Source organism: Rhinoderma darwinii, chromosome 9, assembly GCF_050947455.1.
Source record: "Rhinoderma darwinii isolate aRhiDar2 chromosome 9, aRhiDar2.hap1, whole genome shotgun sequence".
In the NCBI taxonomy this organism is placed as follows: domain Eukaryota; kingdom Metazoa; phylum Chordata; class Amphibia; order Anura; family Rhinodermatidae; genus Rhinoderma; species Rhinoderma darwinii.
This window is the reverse complement of record NC_134695.1, coordinates 64,134,781-64,161,361: the sequence shown is the minus strand read 5'-3', so window position 1 is coordinate 64,161,361 and position 26,581 is coordinate 64,134,781. Positions and strand designations below refer to the sequence as shown.

General features: G+C 42.1%; 1 protein-coding gene across 2 annotated transcripts in view; it reads left to right on the top strand.

Annotated features, from left to right (window-relative positions):
* LOC142660910 (uncharacterized) overlaps positions 1-26,581 on the top strand; it is a 68,838-nt gene that overhangs the window by 29,013 nt on the left and 13,244 nt on the right. Inside the window, exons 15-21 of one of the 2 annotated variants that reach the window (XM_075837981.1) lie at positions 5,520-5,629; positions 6,549-6,630; positions 8,156-8,292; positions 10,265-10,374; positions 11,870-12,038; positions 14,823-14,927; positions 16,106-26,104. In XM_075837981.1, the coding sequence (XP_075694096.1) occupies positions 5,520-5,629; positions 6,549-6,630; positions 8,156-8,292; positions 10,265-10,374; positions 11,870-12,038; positions 14,823-14,927; positions 16,106-26,104 (10,712 nt within the window). Of the gene's footprint in view, positions 1-5,519; positions 5,630-6,548; positions 6,664-8,155; positions 8,293-10,264; positions 10,375-11,869; positions 12,039-14,822; positions 14,928-16,105; positions 26,105-26,581 lie in introns of both variants that reach the window. The other variant, XM_075837980.1, reaches the window with a different exon arrangement.

Sequence of the window (26,581 nt, the reverse complement as noted above, 5' to 3'; positions counted from 1 at the left end):
ATAAAGAAGATGATTAGTATCTGGCAGCTTACCTCCGCAATAACAGCTGATCACTTGGGATCTCCTACGATCCACCACCAGGCAGGGGTTAAAGAGGAGCTGTCACCCCCTCCTGACATGTCTGTTTTAGTAAATAATTGTATTCCCCGTAAAATAACAATTCTGATGAATCTTTCCTTAGAACGCTGCATTGTGCCGTTCTTCAGTTATTCCTCCTAGAAATGTATGAATCAATTGACAGTGGGTGTTACCAGTTGGGGGGGTGTCCCTAAACAGGCTGACACTGTCCAATCAGAGCTGACAGAGTGACACTGTAGGGACACGCCCCTTTGAGAAGGGGAAGGGTAACGCCCAGTTGTCCATTTATTCATACATTTCCAGGAGGAGTAACAGAGGAACGGCACAACGCAGAATTCTAAGAAAAGATGCTCCACAATTGCTGTTTGATACGGAACACAAGTATTTACTAAAAAGACATGTCCGGAGAGCTGACAGGTTCTCTTTGACTAAGGTGGACAAGTGTGGACAACCCCTTTAAAAGGTGGGTGCACCCCATCTAATACAAAGACCTGCTGTAAGAGGGGTCTGTCCTCTTTAGGGGGTTATGCCATTAAATATGACTCCATTCCATCCTGTAGCTAGTGTCACTGTCACACTTGTTGTTTAGGGGAAGGTCCCACAAACCTCTCTTTAATCAGGTGAGATAAGAGCAGTTTACACAAGAGGTTAGGGTTTCCCTTTATAGCACGATTCTTTTACGTAATTTTAATTTTCTGTTCTTCCCTTTTGGGGAGCTGGGGGCTGGCTTGTTGCGTTATCAGTGTGGACTGAGCATGACACGTTTTCTTTCTTTGTTTTTTTTCTCCACCATCCATTGAGTTTAAGCGCTCAGTATTCCTTCCCTTCACTCCTCCACCTCACGCTGCGATTTGATCAGCCACCAAGAACATAGTTTCCCATCAGTTTTGTGCATGCAGGTTCCTTCGTATCCGGTTAGATCCGTACTGCTGTCTCGTTCCCCCCCAGAGCCTTGTATTGGGGTGGAAACAGGCAGCAGTATGGCGCTATCTGGCTTTTAGTTTTCAGTCTAGTTTCCATTTTTGTTATTTTATTTTTCTAACATCATAACCAGTTTTATGCTGTTTTTATGATTTATTTATTTTTTTTGCCTTAATTCTGATTTAACCAGCTCATCCTGCTTTTCTGTTCTGCTTGATCTGAGTCTGTTGGGTCAGGCCCCATGCACACGGCCGTGCCCGTAATCACGAGTCGCGATTGTCGGCACCTCAGGCCGCCTGCATTTTCGCCCCGTGCTCCTATACAAAGTATGGGAGAGCGGCCCGCAAAAGATAGGACATGTCCTATCTTTTGCGGTACACTTCTACGGCCCGGAGACCTTCCTATAAATAAACGGGAAGGGGTCCGTTGACAATAGAAGTGAATTGGTCCGTAACTGCTTACTGTAATTGTGGTCTGCAATTGCTGACTATTTTTACGGCCGTGTGCATCGGGCCTTAGTCTGGAAATAGGCAGCCTTTTCATGGGCTGAGAAATTATCGGGGATTGTAACCAATAAAGGAACTAATGATGTCACTGAAGCTTAGGCTGGGTTCACACTGTGCGTTTTTTGTTGAGTTTTTTTAATGTGTTTTTTTTTGTTTTGGTTTGTGAATCCCCATTGAGAGATATTGGAATTTATCTACCTAAAGAAAAAAAAACGCATGTAAAAAAATGCACCAAAACGCGCAGTGTGAACCCAGCCTCAGAGGGAATCTATCACCAGAAAGAGCCTTTTAAGTTCAGGCATCAGAGGCAATAAAGCTGAGCTAATGGGTGTACCTGCATCTGTGGATGGGCCCCTAAGGGTGCGGATTTGCCACACGGCCAAAAACCGCACTGCAAAACCAAAGCAAATGTAAAAACACATGCATTTTTGCAGTGCGTTTTTCAGCCACATGGCAAAACCACACTGTGTGAATACACCCTAAATGGATCACCATAGTGCTGCTCCTTTGGCTCATACGGCTTTATTCACACGTAGCAGTAGAACAGCGATAAAACAGAGATGCATAAATGTGAATGAGAACGGTTTCTCCCCCTAAGGTTTTGCCCCTAAAGACTCTAAAGGTGTCATTTCCCAGCATTGCTGCTTGACTGAAAGGTCTTATTGAGGTGGGGACTGCACCATTACAATTCAATTAAATCTCCACCTTTTAACACCATGTCATGTTAAGGAACAAAGTTTTGTGCTGTTTTAATTTCTTTATATATCTTTTAAGCGATCCGAGCTACGTTTTTCTGATACAGAGCTCCAAATGCCCTGCTAAGAAGCACAGTCTTAGAATTTTGACTTTCTGCAATGGCCACTAGGGAGAGCTTACAGCATAGTGTTTTATTATTGAGTTTAATGTATAACAGTATGCAGTAAGCTCCTAGGCTCCCTCTAGTGGTGACTGCAGTCAGACAGAAATGTGTTATTTAGCTTCAATCCATGCAGGGGATTTGTATCAGAAAATAGACCTATGACAGCAATAAATATAAGAAATTAATTAACACAAAAAACAAAACCAAATGGTGTTCGAGGATGGACATTCACTTTAAGGCTGAGGTTCCTGTGGCTGCTAAGTGGAAGCAATTGTATCCTTTTAGTTTTAAAAAAAAAAAAGGCCATTCTGACTTAATGGATATGTCTGGTGGCAGAACTCTTTCAGTGATGTCATGCGTTTCTAATGCATTAATCGGCAGGTTTTTGGGCTTTTCTGCACATTTAAACTCGCTAAGTACATGTTCCACGAGGACTGATTTTCTAACATAAGAATCCGTAGTTGAAGCTCAATTGGCGCTTAAGTCCCAGTGTAATCTGTAACGGCTTTCCTTATTAGCGCTTCTGGACTAAATTAGGATTTTTTTTATGGGGAATTGCAGACTGATTCTTCTTCTTTTAAAGCAAAAGTGAGACGTTCTTTTAAAGGAGTTCAGTGGGAGTTTTAGAGATCGAAACCATGGAATTCACTAGCCTTAAAGGGAACCTCCAAAGTTACAGCCGTTCTACTCTCCTGCTAGAAGTTTATATCTGACGGCGGGATACACAGCTGTCAGATCGGGGGGTACTGTAACTGTACAGCACCCGACTCCTCTCCAGCAAACCTCCTATGTCGGAGAGACTTCAGACATTGTATGGTCAACGAGAACCACCAATCATCCAGCAGACGGTTGTCCGATTTACACTTCTGGTGGAAGGCGAGAACGCCTGCAACATTGGAGGTACTCATTAAAGGGGTCTCCTTTTATACATTCATTATATATCTGAAGTGCCACCTCTGGGACCCCCAACGATTGGGAGAGTCTGTCCACCTAGGATGTGAATCTCATTTAGTAATAAGCAATACAGTATTTGTGACCCAATCTGAATGCAACCAAAGCAAGTTTTCTATGATCGGATTCTGTTGAATTACTCAAAGTTTCCACTATGAACGCAGCTCTCCGTTGACTTCTATGGTAGGGAAGAAAACTTGTCACTTTTAATCCCAAGCATCACTTGGTGGCAGAAATCATTGGGCAGCCTGGTCTCATAATAAAATATTTTGTTCGTGGTCTTTGTGTAAATGGCATCTGCAAAAATAAAGTGGTGTCCATGATTATACATGGCTGCTTTCTGCTAAAAATAGTGCCACACCTGTCCACAGATTGTATGTGGTATTGCAGCTCAGCCCCATTCACTTCACTATGTGTCAAAATATTTCAGAAATTAAAACTGAAGTGTATGTCCACCTTTGAACACAAGCTTACAGTTCATATATAGAATAATTACTTATCCTGTACCGATCCTGAGTTACATCCTGTATTATACTCCAGAGCTGCACTCACTATTCTGCTGGTGGAGTCACTGTGTACATACATTACATTACTTATCCTGTACTGATCCGGAGTTACAGCCTGTATTATACTCCAGAGCTGCACTCGCTATTCTGCTGGTGGAGTCACTACATACATACATTACATTACATTACATTACTTATCTTGTACTGTTTTCTGAGTTACAGCCTGTATTATACTCCGGAGCTGCACTCACTATTCTACTGGTGGGGTCCCTGTGCATATATATTACATACATTTTCTTATACTGATCCTATTACAGCCTGCATTATACTCCAGAGCTGCACTCGCTATTCTGCTGGTGGAGTCACTGTGTACATACATACATTACATTACATTACATTACTTATCTTGTACTGTTTTCTGAGTTACATCCTGTATTATACTCCGGAGCTGCACTCACTATTCTTCTGGTGGGGTCCCTGTGGATATATATTACATAAATTATCTTATACTGATCCTGTTACAGCCTGTATTATACTCAAGAGCTGCATTCACAATACTGCAGGCTGAAATTCTGAAATATCCCAGCAAAGACCTTTCCTACATTTTTGCATTCTGGGGAGCAATGATGGGAATGTATGAGGAGAAACAATCGTTAATACGATGATTCCTCCCTATACGTTTTACATCTTGTCATTGGCACATCCCTTGTTTACACAGTGACCGTTTTTCGAACCTTCGTCCGATCATTGGCTCGTGCAGAAGGGACTGAACTCAAGATCTTTACGTGATAAGTAATGCAAAGTATTTACAAAGTTATGCAACTTTTTAGGTAGGTTCTATAAATGCTGCAAACTGGCGTTCAAAGGTGGAAATACCGCCTATTGGCAATCTGATGTCTCAAACTTGGTACGACCTCACGCGTATAGTTATATTACAAACCCCAAATCTCCACTGGGGGGGGCCGAACCCACACGTTGCTGAGATCAAGGAGGGTCCCAGCTGCTGGTAGATATATGAAAAGCCTTATCTGAACTCCGTCACCAGGTCTCACTTCCGCTTCCACTGTCATTTGTCGCTTTAAACTTCTCTTTGCATGATAACAATTACTCACTGGATGAACCAAACATTGTGTCAGATCACAAAACAGATGGGAATGTGCTCGTTACAATGTACAATTCTCTTGTACGGCTAATGCGTGACTATAAGTGATCCAATAATATATCCGTCACAAAAGAATCAAATTGTCAATGGGTAATTACACGGTTTGATGCATTGTGTTTCCTTCTTGTGACTTCCTCAGAATTAACGGACATTTGTTTTCTGCACTAAACTAAGATGCTTTTGTTTACACACCGGGCTGCGTAATTATCTGCATTGATCTGTTCCTGCGTGCGTCCCTTTAAATTGACGGCGCCGGTTAACTTGCACGTTGTAACACTTCGTAACATAAACCCCATTCCCGTTTGTTGAGCAAATTCGGGATCGGTTTGGTCAAACAGACTTTTGGCATCTTTTTTTTTTTTTTTTTTTTTTTTTTTTTTTATATATTTATATTGGGGATATGGGGGGGGGGGTGTTAGCTGTTTAGAGGTTTTGCATGAGGGCTAATAAGTCAGTGGAGCTTTGATGTAAACTGCTTTCCTGTGGCACAAAACTGATTGAGGATGACTGGTTCTTTCCTGGCTGCTCCGATCCAGCCATGGACTCAGGGCAGGCGGAACTGGAGGAGGAGCTGAGCGCAGCTCGAGGACTGGGCAAACTGCGGACAACGCGGAGGAAAAGCAGCCGAGGATCCACCAAAATACAGGTCAGTGGACGATTGCTTGAACATATTTATGGCTTTATCATGTCACCCCTAAAAATGGCCCAAGACGTGCAATTACTGACTAAATCCGCCCCCAACTCCTCCGTCAACGTAGCTTGGACGAACCGGTCTGTCTTTTTAGTGGGGTAGATCTTATGTGGCCAATTTAGAGGGTTGTTCGGGGCCCACAATATTGACACTACCTCCTCACTCATTAGCAAGGCCAGATATACCTATACGCACTGTGCCTATAGGCAGCCCTGTGGGAAGGGCGTCTGCAGAATGCAATATTTACATATGAATACTCCGAACAGTGTGTTTGTGTTAATTAAAGGGGATGTCCAGGATTAGAAAAATATGGCTGCTTTCTTCCAAAAACAGCCCCACACCTGCCAATGGGTTGTGTCTGGTATTGCAGCTCGGCTCCATTGAAGTGAATGGAGTTCAGCTGTAATACCACACTCAACCTTTTGACAGGGGTGGTGCTGTTTTGGGAAGAAAGCAGCCAAATTTTGGATTACTTTTAATTAGCTGATCACAATGCTCTGTCTAGTCTTGCCAGTTTGAAGGTATGACTGGGTGACGTGCATGACATGTTTGGAGGAACCTAATCTACTTGTTACCCCTTCGCATTAGACGTACGCTGCTAAAATAGTAAGAAGGGAAGTACATGACACAAACATATTGAATATGCCAATCCCGATGGAATGAGGGGCCGTGGTCGGACTCATGCCATGAGGGTCACGTAATAAAACCTCCAAAAGGGGGCGGCAAAGGCCAGGCTAATAAGGTGGTGAGAGCCACGGTACTTTGGCAAAGCTTTAAAAATAATTTTTTAGTTTAGATCGTTGTAGCCTTTTAAATTATTATTAGACCGGATTACATTCACTAATGGTTGTTCCGTTTTTATATTTCCATTTAGGATGAATTTAACTTCAGCGTCAAAAGCTTCGAAAACCTAACTACAGAGAGCAGTGAGATAGTAGAGGGCGAGAACATGGGAGGTTGGTGGCCTGAATACGGTTCTTCAAGCTCAGGTGTGACCCCACTAGACAGTTTATTGACCCCCTGTCTGATCCGCCTGGCAGACAAGGGGTGGAGCATGCACTGCATCACCTTTTTGATTTGCATTTTTTTTGTGCCACAATTATTATTATTTTTTTATAGCTTTGAGCTCACTTGTTGCTTTTTGACATGTTAAACATGTATGTTTTTTTTTTGTGGTGATTTATTTTAATCGTTTGTTTTTTGTTTTGAGGCATGTGCAGGCTGGATGAACTGCCTAGTTTGGCTCTTGGGTTTTGCGCGACGTTTGGTATTGTGTCTCTTATGTTGTCTTATTTAAATATTTGTTTAAGATTTTATATGTTAACCTCTTTCATTCCCTCATCAAGACAAGCCCTATAATGGCATATTGACCTCACAGATTGGGGTCTCCTACTTGGGAACCCCTCTATTAGCCGGAGCAGAGCCGCTGCAAACAGGGGCTATGCTCTAGCAGGCCCAGTCTGTCCATATATTACATGGGCGGCTATTCATATGAATGTCCGGCATGTAATACCACATTGTATGGCCAGTCGTACTTACCATTGCTCAGTAGTCTTCATTTCCATAGAATTTTTGCAGAGTAGCGATGGTGCATGACGGCGTTGGATTGCTCAAAGGTTGTACTTTACTGCATTTACTGACTCATTACCTTCGGTTTGAAAGTTTCTCCTTAATGCTGAGATCCCGCTTGTGAGAAACTTCAGCGACAAACATAATTGTTGCCATTCAGGACTCTTGGAAAGCTAGATTACTAACCCTGATTGAGCAATAATGCAGCCATAATGGTTGTCATATATATATAACCGAGGTGGCTGAATAATATTTGTAACAAACAGGAGAAATTGCTGAAAGATTGCAATAAAAGATCTCTTTTTCTCGAAACTGCGCCACTCTTGTCCATGGGCTGTGTCTGGTATTGCAGCTCTGGCCCATTCTATAGTCCCCTTCCCCCAGCCCAGAATTTCTGCTCCCATGTACCGATAGTTACCGTTTAACTGCAGAGTAAATAGAGATGAGATCATAATTCTTCTTCATTTTTCTTCGTGTCGGCTTGCAAAGGCAAATTAGAAAATGCACGAAATTCCTTTAGTCTGGCATCCAGTAGTCTACCAATTCTGAAGGTCTAGCATTCGCTTTAGGGCTCATTCACACGAGTGTGATTCTCGTCCGTGTCGAAACCACGCACAGCACACGGCCCCATTGATTCCAAAGTTGCTATTCACACGCGTGTACGTTTTCACGCCTAGCGAGAGTCCGTTGCGTGAAACTCACTGCGTGTCCTATATCCGGTGACCATTTAATAGTTTAGCATTTTTCATGACCCGTTTAATGCTGGATTAAAGGAATTTTATTGCAAAAGCAAAGCGGTCACATCTGCTGTAAAGTCCATAGCCGTAGATCCTAACATGAGCGTCTTCATATAATCATGTTCGTATACCCGCTTAGGATGTCTGTCTGATATTCTGTGCGTTCTGCGTTCAGGATTGGGATTACGTGCAGTTGTAGAGGAGCTGGAGATGGAAAGAAATCAACTTCAGGAGCAGATAATGACCCTCGAAGAGCGATGTCAGGAGCTGGAAGACCGGTTACAGCTCCAATTCCGCATTGAATCCTTGCAGGTTCGTCTTTCCTACCCTCCTTTCCGTGGCACAAGTACCACTAAGCACATGGGTGTTTGCAGGGTAAAATGGGCATGTAGCATATTACCCGTAGCCTGGCTGGCGAATGAATCGGAATCACTGTTTATTGAGCACTCGTACCGGAAAATGAATTGGTCGTTGTCCGTGCCTCTTAGTAGATCTGATATTGTATCATTAGCTGAAGATTCTGCATCTGCTTCATTATCTGGGTCTTGTAACCGAGCCTTTTAACACAGGTAACATTTGATATTGATGAAGAGGCTCCGTCCTTTCCCCAGGTGTGTAGGACCGCTTGTAGGTCACCTGTGTGTGTGTGATGTGGACTGGGGGAACCTAACACTGCTTTTGTGTGGTTGTGTCACTGACCACGTATGCTCTGCTCCCTACCATTGTGTTTGAGGTGCCTCTAACATATTTAATACAGTAAAAAGTAGTTGGTAGTCTGCAGTCAGCAAGTTTAGGTTCAGCACGCTGCTGCCGTGGCTTCCGTTTTCTGATAGATCGGTTTCCAAAGTGACTGACTGGTTGGGGGCTGTATGCTTATTAGAGCGTCTCAGCTTGATTGGCCTCGAGGAATCACTGTGGGCCAAACCGTGGCAGCTGCGACCACATGGTGCGCCTTGACCAACCAGGCTAGACACCACTTTAACGAGTATTCGGCGCACACCTTTGAACAGCGACTCCAAAGGGAATCTAAAGCACAATACTATGAGCATCTTATGGGTGATATTTTTTACAATTTTTATTTTTTAAAGGGGGCCTGTCTGGTGACATTTGCTTTAACATTTCGAAGGCAAAAGCCGAAGGCTGAGTCCTTAAGCGGCAGACTTTTTTTTCCGTTGCAGATTTCAAAAGTCTGTATGTATTACATGCTGATTTTGGTGTGGATTTCCCCCTATGCATTGCAAAGGGTGAAATCTGTGTGGAATATCTGCAGCAGAATTGACCTCCACCCGTATTGTACTGTAAAGTGCTGCAGATTTTTAATGAGGAATCTGCAGCAATTATACAACATGTAAATTCACCCGAGGGATCCCATTGACATTAAGTTTAGACTGTTACTTTGCCTGGTAGAAAAAAAAAAAAAATGGAACCTAAGATAAGCCAAAATCCCATTGAAAACAAAGGAGCTGTGAACGGAAACTGTTTGCAGAGTTTTATTCCGCAGCCTGTCAATTGTATTTGCGTAAACGCTGCTTATTTCTTGCGGGTTTTCCCCATTGAATTCAAAACCCGCAACAAATAGCAGTTGTTGTGTGTATTGCGGCAGAATCGCAGCGATTCCGCTGCAAAAAACGCAACTCAGAAAAAGAAAAAAAATCTTAGATTTACTCAGAAGTCTGTGTTTCTTCCTCCAGGGCGACCTCTTGGGATGATGCTTCATCCCATGTGACCACTGCAACCAATCACAGGCTGCAACGGTCTCTTGGGATAAAACGTCATCTCAGCAGTTTTCCACAGCGGACATTCCGGGCGAAAAACACCACCATTTGGTGTCGATTTTTCGCCCAGAATTCCCTGCGGCCACCGTGGCGAATACCAGATATTGGGGGATCACTGAGTTAGGAAATTAATAAACTGGTGACAGAGCCCCTTTAAGAAAAAGAGAAAACCACTCGTCTGTCTTATATGAAATATCTGCAGGAGTCGCCAGTAAGGGCCTATAATATAAAGTTCCTGCTTCTAAAAAACATTTTCGTGGCTGCAGATTCTCTGAAGTGACTAGAGGATGGCTGGGGCTGCATGGCATTTTCCAGACATCGGGATACGACGTAGGATTTAGTTATTTCCTGTAGTTCCCACATCCCATTGGATATGTCCGCTAAACCATTGCAATGCAAGATGGATGCAAAATGGTGTATCTTGTCGTAGGAGGTGGTGGTGTGTTGAATTTTTGGAGTGGTAATTCAATACTTTTTATTAAGAAAATCCCCACAATCCTTTGTTGTAGAGTGAAAACGAGCGCTTCCAGACTCAGTTGGCCCAGATTCGTCAGCAACAGAGCCAAGAGGCTGAAAAATACCATGACCTCATTTCAACATTGAATGATCAACTTAAAGGGTATTCTTTCCTTCTAGCTTAAAGGTGGTAACAGATTGTGTAGATTTAAGGCCCTTTTACATGGGCCAATTATCGGGCAAACGAGCGTTCATAGAACTGAGTATTGCCCTGTGTAAACAGAGCAACGATCAGCCGATGAACAAGCAACGATCGGCCGATGAACAAGCAACGATCGGCCGATGAACAAGCAACGATCGGCCGATGAACAAGCAACGATCAGCCGATGAACAAGCAACGATCAGCCGATGAACAAGCAACGATCAGCCGATGAACAAGCCAACCCTCATTCATCGGCTGATCGTATAGTTTATGCAGCCGAAAATATTAAAATATCGTTGTCTGCAGCACATCTCTCTATGTAAACAGGAGGACGTGCTGCCGACTTAAAATAAAATGTATGTTTAAATGGGAACGTGATTTGGGCCCCATTACTGATGAGCAATGGTCTGATATACTGGAGGCGGTTCCGCAAGTCTCTCTTAGTGGGGTTGCGCGCCTTTCCCAAATATATATTCTTCATAGAACGTACAAGACACCTAAATTTATTTTCAATATTGGGATTCGTGGTGACTCTACCTGCCCAAGATGTTTGGAGGAAGGAGCTGATCATCCTCACATGCTGTGGTCCTGCGTGCGTCTAACATCATATTGGTCCAGTGTGACCAAATTGATCAACGACACGTATGCGACCACACTGCATGGGACACCGTTACAATTCATACTGGGTTGTGTTACCCACATACCGATCTGGGTATGTTGGCTATAGCACGACTACTTTATATAGCATGAAAATGACTTGCACTGCAGTGGGTACAGGGCGCCCCGCCGACTAGGAGAGGGTTCATTGCTAAAGTAAACAAAATGATTGTATTGGAGAGGTCTATGTATGTCAAACCAAATGCTCTTAATAAATTTGTAGCCATATGGGAATCGTGGTTAAATGTGGCAGAACTGACACCGATGATACAAATAAGATCGCGTGATGTTATACTTAATGTGGGAAGTTTTCCTGCTCAATTGCCTTCTATAGCTATGACAAAACAATGATGGCCGTACCTGTATATGGTTTGTACTGCTCCGAAACGTCTTGTGCATGTACTGCATACTCCATGCTGTAAGTGACCGGGGGTGGGTTTCCTTTTTTGTATGTTTTGTTGTGTTTTTTGTGTCCTATGATTTCTTGAAAAATACTAAAATATTATATGATTTAAAAAAAATATATATATATGTATGAATACGAGCGACCGTAGTAACGAGCGCTCATCTCCCTACATAGATACTTGTGAAAAGAGCAAACGAGCGCCGATCAATCAGCGGTCTCGTTGATCCGCACTCATTTACACGGCCCATGTCAGGCCGTGTAAGGGGACCCTCGGCTGTATGATTTAAGAATTACATTTTTTTAAATTTTTATTTTTTTTCTGTCTATCTGGTTAACCATACTGTCTGCAGAAGAGGCTTTGGGCGCTAACTCTTCTGCTTAAATATTTCATAGCTTGACCAATAGGAATGCGTTTCTTGAAAATTCTATTGTGGAAAAGGAGCAAATTATCCTGGAAGCAGCAGAGAAGCTGGATAAGCTGAACAGAGTCTCCAAAACCCTGCAGGAGAAGGAGACTCTGAACAAAGAGCTCCACGAAAAACTGGATCAGTATGAACATCAGGTCAGTGAATCGTTCCATGAAGTCTCGTTCTGCGCACAGTCCACATCACCCGCATAGAATATCCTCTGGAATTTGTCATTTTTTATATTTCTCTCCGTGCATACTGTAAAATGACCAGCCATTACAAGCCATTTTGCTTTAAAGAGGAACTCCACCTTTATACGAGTTTAGCCAATTGCCCAAATAATAATCTTTGTAATATTCTTGCTTTAGTGTTTTAGCGGTCTTCCAGCCTCATGCGCCCCATTGTAGTGTATCTGTAGCTTCAAACTGCTGCTAGTTGCAAAGAGGGAGCCAGTCCTACATGGACTGTCCTCACACAAGCTCCTTCAGCTGGGCAGAGATGAAACCGGTCATGTGAACCCCCTGAGCACCAATGCTCGCTCTGCTGATGTTCTTCTGCATAGTTATACAATGGAAGAGGTAATACCTTCTCAGAGGGTTAAGGCCTCACGCACACGACCGTAGATTTCATCCATCCGTAAATACTGTCCGTAAATATGGATCCATAGTCCTTTATAGTTATCCGTAAATCATCCGCATATACGGAACGGTGTCAGTAGCGCATCCGTATTTACAGATCTGCAATTAGAAGACGAAAACCACAAATGATATGCGACATCTGCAAACCTGCCGTCACCTAGCAACACTTCTGTAACTACGAACGGCTACGGGTGCACGTCCGTAATTACGAAAGGGCCCATAGACTTCTAGGAGGCTGCCATGCTGTAATTACGGACAAGAATAGGACATGTTCTATATTTTACGGATCTTTTTTCCGGAACGGACACCCATCTGTAAAAATACGGAAAGGTGTCCGTAGCCCATAGAAATGAATGGGTCTGTAATTACGGATGAAAAATACGGTGGTGTGCGTGGGGCCTAACACAACAGAAGAGGTTATTTCTGCCTCGCTGAAGGAGCGCTCACTGGTTACATGCTGTGCAGGCAACAGCCGTTCTAGAGCGCACAGGTAATAAACACATTATTGGTGCTCAGTGGCTTAATAGCAAAACACAGGGACTAATGGTAAAGCAGTTAAAGCGACATTCCCATCTTAGACATTTATGTCCTATGATCGATGCAGGTCCCTGCTCTGGACCTCACACCGATCTCGAGAACTGGGTCCCCCACCCTTTCTTATAAGGTGAAGCAGCCACTGCATCCATGCAGAGATTTAGTAGAGAGGTGGCCGGGTTTACGGAAACAGCGTGACTTGCTATGCTACGCTATTTCCGTAACTCCCATAGAAGTGAATGGGAGTTAAGCAAACGGCGTAACAGTTGGGGAAATAGTGTAATTTGCTGCTCTACACTTTTCTGTAGCTTCCATTCACTTCCACGGGAGTACCGGAAACCGTGTAGCACCGCAAACTACGCTTTTTCCGTAAGCCCTGTCATTTTTGTACGGAGTCTCAACCTTATCAGGCAGGGATGGGGTGACCCCGGTTCTCGAGATAGGTGCGGGTTCTAGAGCTAGGACCTGCATCTATCAGACATATATGGCATATGCTGTGCGTAGCTGCTATCCACTGGCCTGTGCCCAGCGCTTCTCTTGAAAACAGTCCCCGTGTCCGATTGTCTGACTTCCTATTGCAACAATTAAATTTACTGCACTTGATTAATTCGCCGCTTAGCTGGCTATACAGACGAGGGTTCGGCCAAGCTATTTTAAAAGGCAGGGGTAAATAACCTGTTATGGAATAAAGAAATGGACATGTTGAACTCCAGCATGTCTGAACCCTGAGATCTGCCATCGGCTGACAGCTGGGAGACCCCCAAACACATTAGATCCTCTACCGATCCAGACACCTTAGAGGGTTTGGCTGCCTTTTATCTTTGTAGTTCCAGCTTTAGACTCTGGTCCGCTCTAGGGGCTAATCTGGAAGACTTTGTCCAGTTTTGACATGACGAGGGATAATAGAGTGTGGTCTTGTCTTACCTTACCTCCCGCTACTGCACCAATTCCCACCCTGCATCCCCCACTTAACATACTGCTAACTAGCCCAATAAGACAGAGACCTTTGCTTGGAATAAATTTGGCCACAGCAGCCATTTTATTAACTAACAAAACAATTCCACACATCAATACACAGGAAATAAAGAACCACAACTTACATAACATTGGGGAGGGAGATCCTTGAAGCTCAGGAAGGAGGATCTGGCGCCACCCTCCCCATACAATTGTGCTTCTGACCCCTAGCCGTCCAAAACACAGGCTCAGGGGCACGGTGACCAACCGCAGATTGCTAAAACGTCACATGTACTTACTCCTCGGGACACCACCCAGCAGGAGCCCAAATCAACGAGATCCCCCAGAACATAATCTTGGGAGGGACCATCCCTACTATTAGTCCCTCCCCCACCAAATTTGACCAACTCCAAAGACCCCCAACCCCGCCACACTGCCGTGACACCGTACTAATAGTACGATATGATGAACAGCAAAGAATGTAACAACAATAACCCCCCCCCCCTAACTGAACTGAAAAGCAACTCTCAAAATACAAAAAGGGGGGCGGGCGGAACAACCAGCTTGCTGCTACTTCCGGGTTAGACTGGCGCTAACCCACCCTCGTGTCCCTCGGCTCCTCCCCTTCCTAGTCATGGGGCCTCCCCCTAGGCCTGCGGCTCCCTCCGGCCGTTCTTTAAGGTTATTGTTTTCTCAGATCACGTGGTTGGATCTGGCCTTCTATGGTCAACCTCAATGGACTCTGATTTCAGTTGGATGGCTAGAATATGTACTTTGTGCGTTTTTGATTTACCTTTCATTTTTCATTCCTAGCTTGAAGAAGTCACAAAGAGACAACAGGCATCCGAGTCTGAGAACTTGGCATTAAAAATGACCAACGCTGAGCTCGCAGAGAAGGTGTCTGCATTTAAAGACCGGGTAAGGAAGACTTAAACATAGGGAAACTGCTGATTTGGGTTTATCATGTGGCCCAAATGTATGGTCCAGTCTTCATGTGGTCCTAGATGGTAGACGACATAAGCACCTCCTGTGGTCCATTAAAATCTGTGTGTGATGATCTCAGTCCTTCCCCTCTTAGAGAAGTGATGGATGGTGTTTGCTGTTCATGTACGGTCATCGAACGCTAGAACATGGGAGATCTGAGGACTTTAACTTTACTACCTGCAGCAGTAATCTCCAACCTGTGGCTCCCCAGCTATTGTGAAGCTACATCTTGCAGCTCTGACCACCTGTGGATGTTGGAGCATGCTGGTAATTGTAGTTTCACAACAGCTGGAGAGCCACAGGTTGGAGACCACGGATCTACATGAAGGGCACAATTTGCTTTTATTATAATTTTTATAGAAGCTGTAGAGCAAATTATTCCACAAAATACATGACTGAATATTCTGAAAGTACACGGGTCGTTGAGAATAGTATTTCGTTATTTCCACTCAGACTTTTGATATCACACACAAAATATTGTTCTGTACATATTGAGCGCAAACTATATCGCGTGCAAAAAGTTCTGCATTTTAATATATTTTTTGCCTTTTAACCCATGCAGTAGAGATACTATTTGTATTCTCATTATGACCCCCAGCAAAGATAGGTATGCGTACAGTCTATTGGTCTCTTTGGAGAAGAATAGGGTCAGGGAACATAGGCTCTGTACAGTAGATAATGAAACTTGTAATGTATTTATGAAATGTGGAATGGACTTATTATCACTAGGAGCTATACTCTTCAGTAGGAGACAAAGTGTCCGGCTCTTCTCCATGGCTCCTGTATCCAGAACGGCCGCCAGCGCTATATAATCCTATAGCACTAATGGCCGCTCTGGATATGTGAGCCATGGAGAAGAGCCGGACACACTGTCTCTAACTGCATAATTATGAGCAGGCGGCAGCATGGACTTTACACAGTCCGTGCCACTGCTAGAAGAAACACAGCTAATATGAGTGATTTAGAAAAACTATTATAGTGCGCACTCCTGCACCATAATCATTTTTCACTAAAAGTGGAGGTACACTTTAAGCTGGCTATACACATTAGAGGTATGTCGGCCGATTGTGCTGATGGCTGCACTTTTAATATGTTTTTATTTTTCACTACAGGTATCGGCACAAGATTCTTCTTTGGAAAAACTCCAAGTTGACCTTGATCAGACAAATGACGAACTGGATCGGCTTAACACGAGTCATCTAGAAAAGCAATCGCAGCTTCTTCACGATTTGCAGAATTGCGAGAGGGAGATCGATGTTCTTAAGGAACTCTTACAAGAAAAGGACAAAGAAATGTCCTCTCTCTCCGCAAGTCTGAGCGAATATTCTGAGCAGATCACCATCTTAAAGGAGACCATAGATTTTAAAGATGAACAGATGAGCGAGATGTCCAAAGTTCTGGTAAAAATGGAGAGGGAACTTTACCATTTGAGAGAAGCGCAAACCTTGGATGTTCAGGAAAGTAGCAACAAGATGTCATCTCTGTTGGAGCAACTAAGCGAAATGGAGTTAGAGTTAAATAGGGCAAAACATCTCAATGAGAGTAAAATGAAAGAAGTAGAAGAGCTTATTAGGCAGATGAAGGAGAATGACGTCACCATCAAGAATCTTCGTCTGGAGATCCAAGCGCAGGCCGTATTTCACAACGATCACCTTACCGAATGCTCTGCACAGGTCGTCTCTCTCCAAGAACAGGTGAACGCATCTGTTGTAAAAGTGGATGAGACGGAAATGAAGTACAGAAAGGAAGTGGAGAGCTTAACATTTCAGTTAGAGGCAGATCACTCGGAAAAAGAGAGACTTTCAGTCATGTTGGAAGCAAAGCGCACCGAGGAGCAGAGTTTTCAAGACGAGCTGAAGACCACAAAAGAACAAGTCAACAAATTAGTTTCTGAGTTGTCGAAAAAAGAGGAAGAAATAAATAATCTATCAAACCAGCTCTCGGAGCACAAGAATCGAGCCGGTAAACGGGACAAAGAGTTGGGCGGTAAGACCGAGGAATTGTCATCTTTGCAGCTAAATCTTGCAGCCATGGAACGGAGTAAGGAGGAACTGATGAAAACGCTGCAAGAAAAGACAGAAGAGTTTCAAAAGCAAATAGACCAAAAAATAGAAATCATAAATAAAATGCAACTGGAAACAGAAGCACTTCATGTGCAAACCAAAGACTTAGAAACTTTACTTGCAGATAAGGAGACTTCGCTGAGGTCGGTGATGAACTCTGTTGAGGAACTTGAAAGAAAAGTTCATGGCTTGGAGGACCACAATAGACAAGTTTCCAATGAAAAGGAAAATCTACTGACGCAAGTTAGCCAAAAAGAGTCTGAAATATCTGCTATAAACCAGACCTTGCAAGATATCCAGAAAAAGTTGTCTGAAAAAGAACAGGAGCTGTCAGAACTTCAGAACACCACATCCAGTCTCTTACATGAGAAGGAAGATCTTCATAACAAAATCGAGTTCATTTCTGCCCAGAGTGTGCAAAATAACAATACAACCGCTGCTCAGTTAGAAGAGAAGGGTAAAGAGTGTCTCAACCTAGAGAATCAATTACATGACGAGAGAGAAGCCATCTTTAAATTACAGACTCGGATTCAGTCTCTAGAACAGGATTTGAAGGAATCCAGAATGGTTGAGCAACAGAGCAATGAGGCACTAAAATTCAAAACTTCCGACTATGATATAGCATGTGAACATGTAAAAATAAATTTGGAGAAAAATGTGGCGTTGCAAAAACAAGTCGAGGAGTTAAGTCAAATGGTAAAGAGTAAAAAGCGGGTATTAGAGGAGAAAGAAACGCTCCTTGCCACACAGTCTGCCCAGATTGAGGAAATGAGAAGGAACTCAGATAATCTACAGCGTGAAGAACAGACACTTCGGGAGGTCAATCTCAAATTCACAGAGAGTGTTGAAAAATTAAATACGGCTCTCGGCAAATTGCAGCAGGATTTTGACAATAAGGTTGAGGAAAACACAAAAATGAGGGAGAAAGTAGAAGTTGGTAGCAAGGAGATTGAAAGGTTAACTCACGAGCGAGAGTCCTGCTTGTCGTCTATATCAAATTTAGAAACTCGGAGGGACGTACTCCAATCACAAGTAATGCAAAGTCAGTCCGTGGTGGACTCATTAAATCAGCAGTTAAACATGTTGACGATGGAAAAGGAGAAACTGATTTCTGACGTTGAACTGCTAAACGCTACATTGGTCCATAGGTCAGAAGAAGTCGGCGTTCTAAGTTCTCATTCATCACAACAAGGCCACGCTATCTTGTCTTTGAAGGATGAGATTGATTCACTACAACTAGAGAAACGGGGTCTGTTGCGGAGTCTTGAAGAGAAGGACGCTCTTCTTCTCCAGAAGGAGGAACTTATCCAACAAACAGAAAAGAAGTTAGAAGGTGAAGGACACTATCTGCAGACCATTTCCGCCCTTCAAAATGAACTACAAAGCTCAGTTTCGGACTGTACTCAACAGCGGCAAAGAATTGAAGGCCAGGAAAAGGAACTTCAGAAGTTGCGTCAACAGATGCAGTTATTAAAAAATAAAAGCGAGGAAGCTGAATTATTAAAAACTCAATTAGCAGAAAATGTGGAGAGAATTTCTGACCTCTATTCTCAACTCCAAAACTTAAAGGACAATGCAGAAGAACTGAATGGCGCTTTAGCCAAAAAAGATGAATGTCTGAAGGAGAAGGTTGACGCTTACGCAAATCTGAAAGCGCAGTTGTCGGATCTTCAAGACGCTTTGGACGAGCATAGGAAGACCATTGAAACCTTGCTGCATGATAACGCTCAGTGTAAGGCGGCTGTATCCGAAAAAGATTTGACCATTAAGAATTCTTTCTTGGAAGTTGAGGAATTAAAAGAGAAATTCCAATGTAAGGAAGAGCAGTGCAATGTGATGGTAAAACAAGTGATGGCGATCGAGGAAACCAATGCAAAGCAGCTCGCTGACCTAAACAAATTGACTACTACCTTGGAAGAACAAGAAACTTTGCATTGTAGAAAGGAGGAAGCCCTAAATGTTGAATTGGAGCAAAACAGAAATTTAGTTTCTGATCTTCAGAAAAGTGGTCATGAACTTAGGAATAAAGTGAAAACTCTTGAGCAATCCGTATTTGAGAAAGAAAACACTGTGCAAAATCTACAGGAAAAATATGCTTCTCTGTATGAGCAGAAGCAGGAGCTGGCGGAATCGGACAGGCATAAGGAAGCCGAGATTTCTAAACTTCGAAGTTCCGCAAGTGAAAAGGAGGCAAAGCTCCAAATGTTGGAAAGCAACGTTCAGGCTTTTGCCAGCGAGGTTAATCTTCTGCGTGAAGAACTAGACAAAGGAAGTTCTAACATGCAAAATATATCTGAAGCATTAAAACTAAAAGACGATATCATAGCTCAACATCAGAAAGCAGAAGAAGTTTTGAGAATTGAACTACAGTCCCTAAAGGCCGAGTACCAGGAGACCACAAGCCGACTGCAAGCATTGACTGGGGAACGACAAGAGACTAGGGCGCTCGTTCAGACCCTGCAGGATACATGTACTTCGCAAAGTCAATATATTGAAAATCTGAAGCAAGATGTGGACCATGTCAATTCAAGATTAATGCAAGACAAGCATGCTTCTGCGCTTGACAAACACGTCATTCACCAGCAATTAGAATCAGCCGTTCAAGAAAAATTGCATCTAGAAAAATTGCTGCAAACATTACAGGTAGACCGAGACACCTCCATGACCGTGTTGCGGAATGAGTTGATTGAGAAAAGCGCAGTTGTAAAAACACTAGAAGAAAATCTTGAGTCTCGAGTAAAGGAAGCAGACGCACGGATTTCTTCGGATGCAGGAAACCTGAATGTTTTGAAAGCCGAGAACATTGATCTTCAGAAGCAGGTTAGTGCTCGAGCTGCGGAAAACTATGCATTGAAAGTTAATATAGAAAATCTAAGGCTCAATCTTAGCGAACTGCAGCAACGATCAGAAAAAGAGGTTGCACAAGTAAATGAGAAAAATGGGAAACTTAGAGAACAGAACGAAAGCCTAGGCAATGACATTAAAGTGAAGGAGGAAGCGCTACAAAGTTTGCTTACAGACTTGCATTTTGTTGATAAACAGTTATGTGCTTTGTGTGATGAGAAATTCTCAGAATGTGATGAATATGATCTACAGTATGGTTACAGCAGCCAATTAGAGAAGTTTTCGTCTATGCTATGTGTAGCATTGGACTACAAGTCAAAAATGGCCGACTTAAAGGAAGTGCTGGAGGGAAAAGACCGAGAAATCCAACAGAAAACTCAGTCTGTTCTCTCATATGAGAAAGACAAAGACCTTCTGCTTGACGAGTTACAGAAGGTTAAAGAACAAAAGATAGGGAATGATTCATTAATGGAAGAACTTAAAGCTACCTCTTCTCATGTCCAAAGCTTCTTACAAGAAAAAGACAATATTATTATCCAGTTGAACACACGTATATCGGTTTTGCAAGAAGAAATAAGGTTATCGAAAGAAGATCTGCAAAAAACCCATGTATTGCTGAACGAAGAAAGAGCTAAAATATTAGATCTTCTAGAAGAGGTTGATAAGAAAGATTCTCTTGCCCAAGAAGTTAATGTACAGCTGAGTCAACATAAAGAGTTAATATCTACACTCAGCGATCAAGTTAAGGAAAAAGATGCATCTCTGTTGCAGCTCATGGAATCCATGTCAAGCGAAATGGTTAAATTTTCGGAAGAAAAAAATGGTTTGAGCGTGGAACTTCAGAAATTACGGTCTGATAAAAGTTTTTGTCTGTTACAAATATCTGAACTATCGGAGAAACTTGAGGCTCGTGAGAAAAAATTACAACTGTCGGAGCAGATCGTGGCTGAGAAGGAAATGTGTTTCGTCAAGTTGACCAATGAGAAAGACCTACAATCGGAGAAATTCAGTAAAGAAAGGGAGAACTTAAAAAGGAAACTTCAGGCGGCTTTAGTTATACGGAAAGATTTGACCCAAAAAATTGAGAAACTTGAACAAAATAAACAAGACGAATTAAGAGGAGAACAGATGAAGACCTCAGAACTTGGAAGAACTGTGGAAGATTTGAATAGCAAATTAGAATCTATAAGGATGGAGAACGAAGTTCTGCAGTCTTCTGTACAACTCGCTAAGCAGGAATTACTGGAGAAGGATGCGAAAATAAATGAAATTTGCACTGCCTTAACTGAAAAGGAACATCTCCTGGTACAGCTCCAGAGTAATGTCACCGACCTGCAGCAAAGCTTCTCCGAGAAAGACATCATGTGCCAGGACTATTTAAGAACCATTCAAGAAAAAGAACAAAATCTACATCAAACAAAAAATTCACTCAAAGAGAAATTAAAGAGTCTAGAAGAAGAAAATATACACTTGTTGGAAAATCTTGAAAACCTAAAAATATGCCTTGAAAAGGTACAAGTCCAGACGAGCGCTCCCACGTCCCCTCCAGAAACCTCGAACGTTGATCAAGATCCTACTTCTGCCGAGGCTTCATTTTCACTCGTGGAAAACTCTATTGTTCATAATAATGTCCATGCGTCACTTTTATGCAGCCAAGGAAATTCTGAGAGTAAGGAAAAACATGGCGTTCTTTTACAAAGTCTCGGTAAAAGCGTTAAAGAGTTTGAGCTTCTACAGAAAGCACATTTAGACCTACAACAATCGTATGATGCCAAATTCGCCGAGTGTGAACAAGAAAGAGAACAAGTGCGAACGCTGCAACTGAAAGTTCAAGAACAACTGGAACTGCTGGTCCAGAAAGAATCTGAGCTGAATAATAAAGAGCTGGAAGTAGAAGATCACAAGATGAGAATTGAAGATATCTCACACAAGCTACAGGAATTAAAGGAGCATGAACATGTTGCTTCTAAGTTGGCCATCGGTATCCATGAGAAGGATGCAGAGCTGATGAGGGTGAACTCTGAACATACGCAGTTGTTGAGTGAAATGCAGTTATTGAAAGAAGAAATACAAAAACTGTCTAGGGATAGTCAAAAATATCAAGAGCAAATACACTCTCTGAATAGCGTAGTGGCCTCTAAGTCAGTAGAGTTAGAACATTGTGAAAATGAGATTACTTCGCTGCAGAAAGAGATGGAGGTATCTCGATTAATGGTTGAAAGTAACCAAGCGACCATTCAACAATTAACCAATGAAAAAGATTCATATTTGGAAACTCGTCAGGTGAATCAGTCAGAAATTTCTAAACTGAAGCATAATCTTGAACTGAGAGTAGTTGAGTTGTTGGAAAAAGATCAAGAACTTACTGCATCTAAAGATTCCCTTCAATTCAACTTAAAGATCTATGAAGAAGACATGGAAAGAATGCGTTGTCAACTAAAAGAGTATCAAAGACAATCCGAAAAACTGAAGGGTGATTATAAACAGGTCAAAGTAGAGCTAGAAGAATCTACGTCGAAATTGGAAAAAGCCGAAATTGAAATATTCGATTTTAGAACAAAGTTAAGAGATGCCAAAAAAGATGAAATATCAATGGTACAGTCAAGTATACAACCTTTGAAGAGCCCCGGCCTTAACCAAGTGGTTCCTGAAACAAAATCTGCGTTTGATAATCTTCAAAGAGACCGGTGTGATAGCCCACCCATGTGTAAAACGTGTTCTGAAAAACAGACCGTAATCGAGGAGCTTGAGAAGCGAATTATAAGCTCCAACCAGGTAATTGAACGGCTCAATGAGGACCATGAACGAAAAGTTTCAGAAGAAAGCGGCTCTAAAGAACAACTTCAGAGAAAGCTGCAGGCCGCTTTGGTGTCGCGTAAAGATTTGCTTAAGGAAAACAAAATGCTCAAACAAAACATCGAATCATTAATTCTGGAAACCGAAGAACTTAAGCATTCACTTTTTGAAAATCGGGAAAACCATCTCTCGGAGATTTTATTAATCACAGAGAAGAATAACGATCTCCTGACTGAGAAAGAGAGACTTTTATTGGTCAATGAGAATCTTTCGGCGGCTTGCGAAAGTCTGAAGTCTACAATGGAATCTATTGTCCAAGAAAAAGAAGCGTTTTCTTTCCAGTTGAATTCTTTGAAGGATTCCCAGACGGTTGAATTGACCGGATGGAAAGCGAAGCACGGTGAATTGAATAAAGAGTACGAGTCCCTCCTTCAAGCGTATGAAAACATTATTGATGAAATTGATAAGATGCGACATGTCATAGAAATAACAAAGAAGGAAAAAAGTGATGTTCTAGTGATATATCATGACCTACAGACTGAAAATCAAAGCCTGGCAAAACAAATTGAGGAGAGTGATGCAGAGATGGAGAAACTTAGAACATTATTCGAATCTAAAGAGATTGAAATAGATAAATGTAAACTAGAAATCGAGAGGCTTCTGGATACGGTGGAGAAAACATCTATTTTTGATGGAATATCTAATGAAAACCGGAAACTTGCAGAAGAAAATAAACATTTAAGAGAAACATGTGAGAACTTGAAGACCTCTCTAGACAGTAAAGAAAAGGAAAATAATAGTATTTCCGTCATTAAAACTGCACTGGACAAGTTACAAATGGACATGAGCATGTATAAATCGGACATGGAGGTTAAAATCTCCGAGCTGAGTTCTGAAAACGAGACACTGTCTAGAACGGTTACAGAGTTGGAAGATCATATTCGAAAGACCGAGCAGAGTTTGGAAAAGAACGAAATAGAAAGACTTCATATTCTAGAGGAATTGAACAGTTCTGATGAGTTGCTAAAACGGGAAAAGTCTAACGCTCTGATATTAGAGGCTGACCGAAGTAACCTGGAGCTAGAGAAGATCAGCTCGAATGAAAAAGTCAAAATTTTGGAGGATGACAAAGGCCTTCTTCTAGAGGAGATTGAAAATATACAGGAACGATATTGTAAAGTGAAAAATGAGAGGGAGAATTTAGAGATGGAATTACATAGGGTGGTAAAAAATAACACTATGCTCTCGGACAAATTTAAGTCACTCCAGGCACAAACCCATACTCTAAGCCAGCAAGTAGAGTTTCTCCGGGCAGAGAAAAACACTATTGTGCGAGAAAAGGAAGAACACCAGTTACAGGTTCTAAGGGATCTAGAAGATAAGATTAAATATGCTCAGAATGACAGCAGAGGAACAAAGACCAAATCCAAAGAGTTACAAGAACTTCTCAAAGAGAAACAACAAGAGATTAATCAGCTTCATCGTGATTCCATAAGATTTCAAGAGCTCCTATTAGATCTTGAGGGAGCTCTGAAGGAATCAAATAGCCAAAATGAAAATCTTATCAAAGAACTTGAGCGCACATCTACTCAGCTCATCGAAGCAGGAAAAGAGGTCTTAACTTTGACGAAGGAACTTGCAGACCTAAAGGTGAAGAAGCAAGTAGAGAAAAAGCAGTTGTCCTCTGATGATCTAGTCAACGAAGGGTCAAACAATAAGTTCTCACAACACATAACAAATGAAAGAAATGGTGTCGAAAGGAAGGACCTTGAAGAAATTGAACTAAGTTATCAACCCAAAAAAACAATGTTCGAGAATATGGGATCAGAAAAGTGGCCTCTTCAGGAGGTCTCAAAAGACCTTACAGATGTTGAGTTGAAGGCATTAAAGGACATAATAACAGAAAATGAGCAGGAGATTCAAAAGCTTAAATTAGAGAGTGAAAAAGTTAGAATTGATATACAGAAACAGGTCACTATGTCTCGGCATATGAAACAAATTATTGACAACAAAGATAAGGAGATCTCTACGTTAATCTCTTCCAAGGATGGTGAGATATCCAGCTACTTGGAGCAAATACAAAGTCAATATCGGAAACAAGCCGAAGATTATGAACATCAGTTGTCCTTTGTTGAAGCGGAAAAGGCAAAGTCCGATTTGGACTATCAAAAGGTTGAAAAAGAATATCACACTCTTAAAGCGAAGTATGAAAAAGCAATCCATGACCAGGTTTTCATATCTGATGAAATCGAAGCCTTTAGGAAATCAATGTCTTCACTTCAAACTGATCGAGATCAACTTAGTACAGAATTACAAACAGTCAATCAGCACCATGAACGGGTTCTACACCAAAAAGACAACATCATCATCTCCGCTGCCAATGAAACCGGTAGCCTTAAAGAAGAACTTAGGAATGCTTTAAATAAAGTTGATGACCTTAATGCTGAAAATGCCATGTTGGGAGCACAGCTCATTCGTTATAGGGAAGATCTGAATCAAGTGCTGTCTCTGAAAGACGAACAATTGAAGGAATTACTAAAACAGAAACTAGAGCTGATTAAAAATCTTGAACAACAAAAATGTGATCTTGAGAAGCGATCTCGAGAAATGCAAAGCACCAATAAGACCCTTCGAGACTCAGCCGGGGCCTTCGAAGTGGAGAACCAGAAATTAATATCAAAAGTTAGAGATCAAGAAGATCTTATTGCTGCCATCAACAAGGAAAAGATCCTCGAAGAATCTAGGAAGAAGTATATGAACGATCTGGCGAAATCCGACGATTTAATAGGTTTTGATCAAAATGATGATCCGTTTGGTAGTGAAAATAATAAGGCAGAAGAAAACGCTGATGAAGCCTATTGGGGCCTCTTCCTTGAGAATAAACAGCTGAAATCTCAAAATGAGTCTTTCGGGAAAGCAATGGCCGCCCTACAGAATAATAGAGATTCCTTGATCGATGATTTTAAAGAGCTGCAATGGCGTTACGCATCTGAGCTGAAAACTGAGAAGATCCGAGGAGATGATCTTGAAAGTCAACTAGGTAGCTTTAAATCCCAGGTCTATAGTACTCTCAAAATCAACACCCTCCTTAGTGAACATCTCCTCACCATTGAAGACCAGATTACTGTGGACCAGCTGGTTGCGGCAATAGACTCGTTGTGCAATTCCTTAAAAAACAAAGGTTTGGAGGTCACCAGCCTCTCTTCTGAGTGTGCCACTTACGCTCAACAGATTGATGCTTTCTCCAAAGCTATGGCAAGTTTACAGCATGACCGAGAGCGATTACTCCAGATGCTTAAGGAAGGAACTGTAGTTGAAAAGTCTAAGCAAGGTGGCGCTCCTATTAAAGAGGTCATCACAGAGCATGAACTTAACACGAATTTCTCACAGCCAGATAAATTAACACAGGTATGTATGTTTTATTGCTGGTCGTTAATTTTACTTATTGATCGGATGTTTCAATATACATGAAATTTGCATACTGATAGGGCAGAAGTGAAAATGGCCATACATGTTAGATTAACTTCAGCCCCCATCGTTCGAATGATCTGGGTATCAACATGTCGGACCAAGCTGGTAGATCTGGGACATAGGCTAAAAAAAAAACGGCTGATGGCCCAAAATACCTAGTATGGTCGATCACCCTTTTGGCAGATACCGTTTAAAGCAAAGATTGGCCAAAATAGTGCGAATTTGCCCTTTTTGTCCAACTTTCATCTAATACTTACGGGCAGCTTTAGGCTCTGCGCTTACAAGTGTGATTAGTATGGATTGCTATAGCTAAGGTGGCCATACATGGTGTCCTATTGAAATGAGAATTTTTAGATTTATTTTACAATAATTTGAGTAAATTAAATTGTCGTGGACCAATCATAATAGCCGATA